This window comes from Odontomachus brunneus, unplaced genomic scaffold (assembly GCF_010583005.1).
Source record: "Odontomachus brunneus isolate Ranch 3 - 2012 unplaced genomic scaffold, Obru_v1 Obru_scaffold_096, whole genome shotgun sequence".
Taxonomy (NCBI): domain Eukaryota; kingdom Metazoa; phylum Arthropoda; class Insecta; order Hymenoptera; family Formicidae; genus Odontomachus; species Odontomachus brunneus.
Window position 1 is genome coordinate 564,555 of NW_022639546.1, and position 9,098 is coordinate 573,652.

The 9,098-nt window shown below is 33.7% G+C and overlaps 3 protein-coding genes across 3 annotated transcripts in view; 2 read left to right on the forward strand and 1 right to left on the reverse strand.

Moving 5' to 3' along the window:
- Positions 1–1,012: 1,012 nt before the first annotated feature.
- LOC116848459 (coiled-coil-helix-coiled-coil-helix domain-containing protein 7) lies at positions 1,013–2,069 on the forward strand. The gene is made up of 3 exons (XM_032824573.1): positions 1,013–1,423; positions 1,664–1,759; positions 1,840–2,069. The coding sequence occupies exons 1-3, from the start codon at positions 1,319–1,321 to the stop codon at positions 1,939–1,941; spliced, it is 303 nt and encodes a 100-aa protein (XP_032680464.1). The 5' UTR covers positions 1,013–1,318; the 3' UTR covers positions 1,942–2,069.
- On the reverse strand, positions 1,971–7,109 carry LOC116848457 (ethanolaminephosphotransferase 1-like). Its single transcript, XM_032824569.1, has 8 exons — positions 6,508–7,109; positions 6,296–6,364; positions 5,957–6,149; positions 5,488–5,750; positions 5,214–5,371; positions 4,953–5,133; positions 4,697–4,873; positions 1,971–4,554 (listed from the first exon to the last, which is right to left on the reverse strand). The coding sequence occupies exons 1-8, from the start codon at positions 6,577–6,579 to the stop codon at positions 4,492–4,494; spliced, it is 1,176 nt and encodes a 391-aa protein (XP_032680460.1). The 5' UTR covers positions 6,580–7,109; the 3' UTR covers positions 1,971–4,491.
- Positions 7,110–8,467: 1,358 nt separating this feature from the next.
- The window catches only part of LOC116848479 (putative uncharacterized protein DDB_G0294196), a 4,104-nt gene continuing 3,473 nt past the window's right edge, over positions 8,468–9,098 (forward strand). The window contains exon 1 of the mRNA XM_032824604.1: positions 8,468–8,750. Within this exon, the coding sequence (XP_032680495.1) occupies positions 8,659–8,750 (92 nt within the window). The 5' untranslated portion in view covers positions 8,468–8,658. The remainder of the gene's footprint in view (positions 8,751–9,098) is intronic.

A 9,098-nucleotide genomic window follows, 5' to 3' on the forward strand; every position in this document is an offset into this window, starting at 1 on the left:
GGTTTAATGCGGTCAGCCCTACTGAAAAATTTCTATTGAGATCACAATTGAATTCCCAATTGAATTCTCAATTAAATTCTCAATTGAATTCTCAGTTGAGGTTTCCGCAAAATTTCGCATGTAAGATCTCAATTGAGATATTTGTATCTGATGGAAATAATTCATTGAAAATATAATGAACTTTTGCTGAAATATGTTTGAAAAGCATTCACAATTTTGACCCAATTTCATTAAAATTTCATTATAATTTCATTAATATTTCGATAATATTTTATTAAGAGAGTAGAAAAATTCAGTGAAAAATTATTATTAATTAAAATATTTAGAAAAGTATAATGAAGTATTATTTTGTCTAAATAATAAAAAAAAACTGGCATTTTATATTTTGTGTCGTTTCATTTATTCGTGAGATTCGCGTGGGATTCGATCTCGTGTCACACGGTCACCATCTTTAGATGACTATGCGCTGTTCAAATGCCTAACCTCAACGATCGTACTGGAACTAATAATGCCAATGCGCTGTAACGATATCGTGGTAGATTATATTTACAATATACTTTTACAACGTTCAAAAATGTAATGACATATTTGTCGGTAAATGTTTCAAAGGACGTAACAACAATCACAATGCGATTAATATTGATACAATATTGTATAACTAATTAAATTTAAACACAATATGCTTGCAAAAGAGAGAGAAAGAAGGAATATTCTCTCTCTTTTGCGAGCACATTGTATGTCAAAGTTTGATTAGTTATACAATATTGTATGACAACTATTCGAACTCTCTATTATTCATTATATCTAATGGCTCCTGCACACAGGACGCGGTAATGCTTGCCACGCGGCAAAAGTCCACGCGACAGCCAATCAATATGTTTTTTTTCCATAAGAGCTAGAAGGTTATTACGGAAAGCAGCATATTGATTGGCTGTCGCGCGAACTTCTGCCGCGCGGCAAGCATTACCGCGTTCTGTGTGCAGAAGCCATAAAAGGTTGCGTTTCGTTTCACGTATTATGCCCGCATTTTCTACAGTATACGTAACATGAACTGAATGGCGTATATTTTTAGATCTAAAGAAATATTCCAATCCGATGAAAGAGTTTACTGAACGCTTAAGCCAGCGGCAGACAGTACTTGTTTCATGCTGGATTGGTGCATTTCTGAAGATGGATGGAAATACACCAATCAAAACAGAGTATTTCCATCCAGCAAGCAATCCAGCACGAAAACAAGCATCGTGTGCGCTGGCTTTCGTGAGAGGTCGTGTTTCTATATACACCCTGATGCATCCACTGTTGCTCCACATCGGTAATAATGAGTACAAAAAATAACTTGAACGTTCAAGAAGAGAAAGCCTATCTTATAAATAAACACGTTGCTTTGAAACGTAATCAAGAAATAAATAATCCTTGTTATAAGGTACTCAAGCCATTTATAATTATAGGATATTATTTAGCAGATAATTTCGCTATTTGATAAATGTGGTGCTTTTTTCTACATTTTTTACGGTTTCACGAAACGAAATATATAAATAAATAAAATGAAATAAATTTATATTGGTACTTTCAGGGAACTTTTAAAGAATGGAAATATATAAAAAAAGAAATAAAAAAGAATGAGATTTTTACAATTTTATGATAATTATGTTCTTTTTTCCAGGAGCAAATCTTGTCTTTGAAATGCCTCGATTCTCACAATAATCATGATGAATGTGAATTATACTTTACGAATTATAAGAACTGTAGGAAATTTTGGGTAATTTTAGTGTAATATACATTCACATACATATTTGATTTGTTACTCCAAAAGAGCTAAGAAGATATTTTTCTTTTCAGGCTACTGTGCAGCGTGAACGCAAATTAAAAAATATTAAACCATATTTGCCACCTGTAGAGGAACGTGCAAAAATAAAAGCTGATTATCTAAATTCTAGATGATAATTGTTATATATGTATATATACAAGCCTTACTTTGTAAAAATATCTTTTATTCTATGTTACTCTAGATATATTTTAGATCTTTGGATATATCGCTGTTGAATAATACACTGTAACTGTATTGTGTACATAGTATAGTCAAGTATCAACTGAAAATTGAAATTATTTGAAAAAAACAACTATTCGTTAAATAAGTTTTGCTTTTTGAGCTTCCTGCAGTTTATCTAAATGTATTTTACTTTACATTCCAGAATAGTATTTTTTGAGTTATTTTAAATATATCTATAACAATAACTAAAGAGAGATCTGTGTTCTCAAATAATTAGAACAAACATAAAAAGAATGATTATCAATGTTACCCCAATATCTAATTTTGCTTATCGAGAACTTGCATCGCGGTTCTTCGTGTACATTATTCGAAATAATAGTATGTAAACATCTTAACACAAATATACACCGATATACTCGATCTTCTCTCAGTCATATACATGTCATATACATTAGCTCCTGCTAAATACGACTTAAAGTTCTATGAAAATAATTTTATGATTAAAACTAGTATAAATGCACAATAATTTATACACGTTCCAATCATTTACAAAGAAAATAGAAAAAAGAAACGAGAAAGTAAAATAGTTATTACACTATTGGTATATTAATAGTGCCCGAGGGACGATACATGTTAAAACGAAGAGGTGCATTTACAGTCTATCGTTCGACGAATTCTCGGCAGCGTTCAAAAGAAAAAGTATTTGCACACACAATTTTAAATGGAGTGGACATGACGAAAACGCTTTGAAGATCAAATATAAGCGCTGTTAGTACAAACTCGCTTAAATATCTGTTCGTTTCAGTTACGTTTCCTATATTTCACTTTGCTAATTCAACTTCTTATTGAATTTTCTTATCTTCTATTGATTCCCTACACTTTGTTTTTTCTTTTACCTTCTCTTTCACCTGGATATGCATCTATTCTATCATAAATGTAAATAATGTAATAAATATTACGATGTACCAGTGTTATACTGCTCATTAAATAATTAGAGGAATAATATCACTAAATATAACTATAAATAAATGTAACTTATATAATTATCACATTTGCATACAAGACAATTACATTAATTTCATATCCATATGATTAAAAAGAATTGTTAGAGAATAATTATGAAATTATAAAAAATAATTATGCAATTATTTTATATTATTACTTTTTAAAATACCTGAATCATTCAATAGATATTTAATATTTTAAACTTCTTCTCAGCAACACGTTTATATAAATGTGAAATTCTCGAACTTACTTTCCTACAGTATTTTATTCAATCAAGTTTGATCAACAACACGACTCCCTAATTATTTCGAGCAGTATACTTATAGCAACCAATTCACTTAAGCACCAGACTGTTCTTGTACAAACTGTTCTTATATATTTTTTATTGCTGTAAATTGTTTCAAGGAATCTGCAGCATCAAAATACAGAAATAATAATGGAACTAAAACGAACAGCGCAAAGAAGAAAGAGAGAGAAAGATATAAAAATGATGATAAAAAGAACATAATTAAATGTATCACAGCAAGAATGATCAAGCAGACTCGGGTAACTTTGTTCGTGACGCATAGAAACAAGTAAACAACACTTCATGGTAACGAATTTTTTTATGAGAATAAGTCGTTACGAGATATATAACACTCTCATTAGTTTTTTATTACACGTACGTTACTAACGTCTCATATGTGTGACGCAACAAACTCTCACTATAAGTCAATGTCACATATGTGTGACGGCAAATATTTCTTTTTCTATATCCGCATTATCGAACTCTAAGATTATTTTACAAAATTACATAAAAAAATATGGAGTGAATTATGAAGAGAGTTCTTTAAATAAACTGCGTAGTAGCGAACGTGTTAAGAGACATTGAAACGTGTGAAGAGTTGAAAAAAATATGTAAGGTATATATGTATAAACCAGTCAGCCTTGATTGCATAATGTTAAACACTATCTCACAATTCAAGATAGACATTTATGCGCTGAAATATTGTGGTTATAAATCGACAACAATTCTACTTAGTAAATACTAGAATGTTATATCAAAATTTCACGATCGTATTTTTCGTTAATGTTAAAAAATCTTGTCTTCTTGCTTATGCTTAATGAAACCATTAATTTATTTTATATCATGAAAGACGAAAAAACTGCTAAATCATATCGTAAGTTTTCTTTATCGGAGATATATGATATTATATAATGATAAGCGAAATAAATAAAGTAACGCTAGGTTTCTCTCTCTTTCTCTTTCTCTATTTACGAGTAGCACATCTATCTCGTATCTTATGTAAACTGTACTTGTTACTTGTTCTATAAATCCATAAATATGTCTCGTCATGGTAATTAATACCTCTGATAGTTTTACTATGACAGATTTATGTATTTTCATGTGTGTCAGATCTTTTCTTCCGTTTGCCTCTCTTACTCTCGATTTTTATAAATCTTTTTATATATCTGGCGGTCTCTTCGTTTTTCTAACACGTATCGTCGGCAAGTAGTCATTCGGAATGATCTTTTATTGAAAACGTTTGAATGCGAAAGTGACGGCACATCTGGCGTACCTATAACAAAGTCGTACATCATTAATGCATATAGAACTAACTATATGTCTAACTATACGTTTCTTTTATTACAAATACAGAAATTGTGACATAGCACAGTTAAAAACACACACACACACATAAAATACTTTACTCAACTTACCACACAAGCGCCATAGTGAATATGCGACAGCAGGGCCACTATGGAGACTACATATATAGTTTCCAGATCCAGATTAGGCAAAATAAACGAAAATGTGGCAGCCACTGCGATGGGCAATAGTATCCATGGTAACATCTCGCATCTGGTGTTGCTCATTTGCGACACAATTAGTCGACACTGTAAGAGAGAATAAAATCGTTAAGATAAGTAAATAATGATAGAATCAATAACGCGTTTATATATATAAGTATCTTACACATATGTTGGAGAAAATAGTGCCAATGCCGAAGTATATTATTCTTGGGTCTTTCTCTAAAATATTGTTTGGAGAATGCACTATCCAGATGGTAGAAATCGCAAAGAGTAAAATCAAAGGCACCAAGGGCCTTATCGCCTCCGGGAATGTACGCATCTTGCCAGTTTTATCCCTATAAGATCTGCAAAAGACATTAATGTTTCAAATTGTGCGGCTATTAGATTTGTATAAAACGATACAATTTGCTGTAATGTTACTTACTTGTATATGTTCCAAAGAACAACTGGCAGATTGGATACGAGCGCGCTGACGTAAAACAACATTTCAAACATTATGCCCGCCGACACACCACCTGGCAATTCGAATTTCCAGGCTTCGTGCCCACCTATGCTGGTAAGAGTAAATACTATGACAGTTGCCTATAAAAGTCACAAAAAGACCGATGTAAATCCTCATGGATCCTTTTTAACAAAATGACAAAATATTTTTTTGTCGTAAGTAATTGGAAAACTTAAACTTTTCTGAGTAAACTTACTAGCATGGAAGCATCATATCCCCAAGGAAGAAACAACACGCCTGTGTTATATTTTTCCCAGTGGCTTAGGTAAAAGTTGAAGAATACATTCCATAGTATGAAGTACATTCGTATTGGCGAGATACTGTGGTCTGTTCTGCCAAACACTGAGTACATGCACACAGTAATCAACATGGCTGTCCAACTGTCTAAACCATGATCAAACAGCTCCCCCAAAGGACCAGATGTTTGTGTGCGCCTTGCTTGCTTTCCATCTATCCCATCTGCAATTTGATATATATTAGTACAAATTCTAGTTTATCAAAAGGTTCCTTCTTTAATAAGGTGCCAATAAGACAACATAATTTGCAATATTAACATATATAATCATGAGAGTTTGATATAATTTTGCTTAAAAGATTCTCCATAACTTACATATATGTTAAGATTATATTAAATACATATAAAGATTCATATTAAATACACGTACCAAGCGTATACGCCATAAAAATGTTAAAAGCACCTAGAGCGAAAACCCATCGTGGTATCGGAGGGTACTGCGGTTTGTCATCACTTGACGCATAAAAATAGTAATCATAAATTGCAAACAACATGAAGTTTAACACAGTGAAAAGAAATCCAAAGAAAGTTAGTACATTTGGAGCTACCCATTTTGGACAAAACTGAAATGAAACAATTAGTATTTACATTATACTGCACCAGTATACAATATTATGAAATACATATTAGTCTAAAGTAAAAGTATGATTTCTTTTATATATCAATCTATTAATAATTATTTTACAACTCTTTAAATTAGAGTTTATACCTGTACTACTTTGTTCCAAAAGGGATGCATAACATAGACACTCAGGGGACTCGTGTCCAAAGAGCTATACTGAAATAAAAGAATCTGTCATGAGTAATACAATAATTACTAAATGTAATTCAGAATAAACTATTCCTATAAATATTTATATGTATATCAAATGTATTTATAAACGTTTACAATGAATATTCATCGATATTGGGCACACTCACTTTGTAACTCTCAAACCCTGTGAGATGTTCTTCTGTCAAGTATTCCACCTCGAGCTTGTGCTTGCGATACATCTTGAAATCGAAAATCTAACCACTATACGATGCGAACTTCCACTCAATTGTTAACCATACATTTACGCGGCTCGTAGTAGAAAAAATGCCGGTTAACAAGAAATATGTAATAATAGTAAAAAGCTCTAATTTCCGAGTACGTATATCCTCTTTTCCTATTTATACAATCTACAAAAACGCTTATCAATTTATTGTATACACATCATGACGTACTCTACGCGTAACTATATTATAAACACGAGAGTTTATCGGACGATTTTCACTTGATATTCACAACGTGCAAAGTTTCGTGTGCGAATGAGTCAATCGTGCAGCAAGTCAAATCACACTTTGATGCAATACAATTATGTACACATTACGTATGCATACATATCATACAATTGTGGTTTTTTGTACGCACGCACGCACGCACGTACGTACGTACGGATGCACGCGTATGCATACGTAATACGTTAATTTGTTAATATATAAAGAACCCGCGCGATACCGATCATCTAACCTTTCACGCGCTTGCTGTTTGAACGATCGAGGCGGAAAAGAACCTACATGATTAGACTCAACTGCCCACAGATGGCAGGCATGGACTGATATAGAAAATTAAAGCCGGTATTTATAGTCGAATTTTATTTCAAAACCATCTTAAGGGTTATGCTGAATTCACACAGCGTCCGATGTCCAACGTATGGGTGTATATCAGTTGGACACGGGGCAATTGGACACAGTCCAATCACAAGTCGCTGTTCCAAGGGACCCTACAAATGTCTCTAATCACACGGTGCTGTGATTGGCTGTGTCCAAATGCACCGTGTCCAAGTGCACCGCTCCCCCAACGTATGACGTCCGATATCCAATAAAAGAATAGCTTTTCAAGAGAGAATTGAATTCTGTATTAGAAAGCTGTTCTCCTATTGGATATTGGACGTCGTACACCGAACATCAGACGTGGTGTGAATCCTGCATTAGGCGACAGTTTCACGAAAAATGGAGAGGATACTGTTGGAAAACCAAGGAAAATCTCTACACGATATAATTTAAAGATCTGTTCTTTGTAACTGCATACTGCTGAACTAATGCAAAAGGTTATTGGCTCTTGCACACAGAACGCGGAAATGCTTGCCGCGCGGCGGAAGTTCGCGCGACAGCCAATCAATATACTGCTTTCCGTAATAAACTTCTAGTTCTTACGGAAAAACAACATATTGATTGGTTATCGCGCGTACTTCCGCCGCGCGGCAAGCATTATCGCGTCCTGTGTGTAGGAGCCATTAGAGTGAGAAAACGTATACTTGCCTCACTTCAATTATTGCACCAGTTCAGCAGTGCAGTTACAAAGAACAAATCTTTAAATTATATCGTGTAGAGATTTTCCTTAATACCAACATTATCCCCTCCACTTTTCGGGAAACTATCGCCTAACTTTATATATATAAAGGGACGTCTACATTGGAAGTAAGCAGTAAGAAGTAGGAAGTAAAAATAAGAAATTGACCAATCATAGTTGATTATTCCTCTCACATTCAACTGTGGTTGGTCAATTTCTTACTCTTACTTCCTACTTTTTGTTATTTACTTCCAATGTAGACGTCCCTTTACGGAAAAACAACATATTGATTGGCTGTCGCGCGGACTTCCGCCGCGCGACAAACATTACCGCGTCCTATATGCAGAAGCCATTACTACACCTATGAAGCATTCGGAAATATCACTCGAGTACTTTCCCTCTCTTTTTATCTTACTCTTGTATTTTGCTCACTCCAACGGCTATCTAGTAGTGTGGACATAGTGTGTTTCCGAACACAGCCCTATTATTGTAGATCGAGACATAAATTTCCTGACTATAAATACCGCCTTAAATTTAGATGGCTTCCAGTTTGACGTTTCTCTCACTTTTTGCTCGCCAGATGTCGCAGCTACTGCCAACGCAGCTGTGCGCACAATTTCAGACCGTTTCGGACACGGTCAGCAGTATTGTATAATATGATTTTGTTAGATTAGATGCTAGAATGATGATTATGTTAGGTTAGATCGCACAATAGATCGTCTTCTAGTTCGTATGTAATAATTGACTGAGATACTGTTATGGCTTCCTTGGTCGCGGATTATGGCACTTCCTCTGGTTCGGACAGCGAGACGAACGACGATAACGTTTCAGACAATGTCAATGATAACTCGTAAGTGTCATTTCAAATTATTTACACTAATAAGCGCTCTCCGCTTCAGTTTTCCTTTTGATGCTCCTCGTTTCCATATTTTGTCACGAGCCACGACCTAACCTTTTAAAACACAAATATCGAGTTTTTTTAACACTCGCGCTTCTCGCACTCTGCTTGTTTCTTTCTCTTTCTACATATGCAAATATGCACCTGTCATACATAATTCTACTTGCATCTTCCAAGGAATTGCGCATTTTTTGTAATTCAAATGTGTGTTATTTTACATTCATCATTAATATATATATATATATATATATATATATATATATATATATATATATATATATATATATATATATATATATA

What these genes read in the sequence shown, in the direction of transcription:
- LOC116848459 (XM_032824573.1), top strand. Translation starts at nt 1,319, where the DNA reads ATGAGTACAAAAAATAACTTGAACGTTCAAGAAGAGAAAGCCTATCTT. An exon ending in TAAATAATCCTTGTTATAAG is followed by an intron (nt 1,424 to 1,663) that starts GTACTCAAGCCA and finishes TCTTTTTTCCAG; the next exon opens with GAGCAAATCTTGTCTTTGAA. An exon ending in AGAACTGTAGGAAATTTTGG is followed by an intron (nt 1,760 to 1,839) that starts GTAATTTTAGTG and finishes TTTTCTTTTCAG; the next exon opens with GCTACTGTGCAGCGTGAACG.
- LOC116848457 (XM_032824569.1), bottom strand. Translation starts at nt 6,579, where the DNA reads ATGTATCGCAAGCACAAGCTCGAGGTGGAATACTTGACAGAAGAACAT. An exon ending in GATATGATGCTTCCATGCTA is followed by an intron (nt 5,372 to 5,487) that starts GTAAGTTTACTC and finishes TGACTTTTATAG; the next exon opens with GCAACTGTCATAGTATTTAC. An exon ending in CTATTTTCTCCAACATATGT is followed by an intron (nt 4,874 to 4,952) that starts GTAAGATACTTA and finishes TCTCTCTTACAG; the next exon opens with TGTCGACTAATTGTGTCGCA.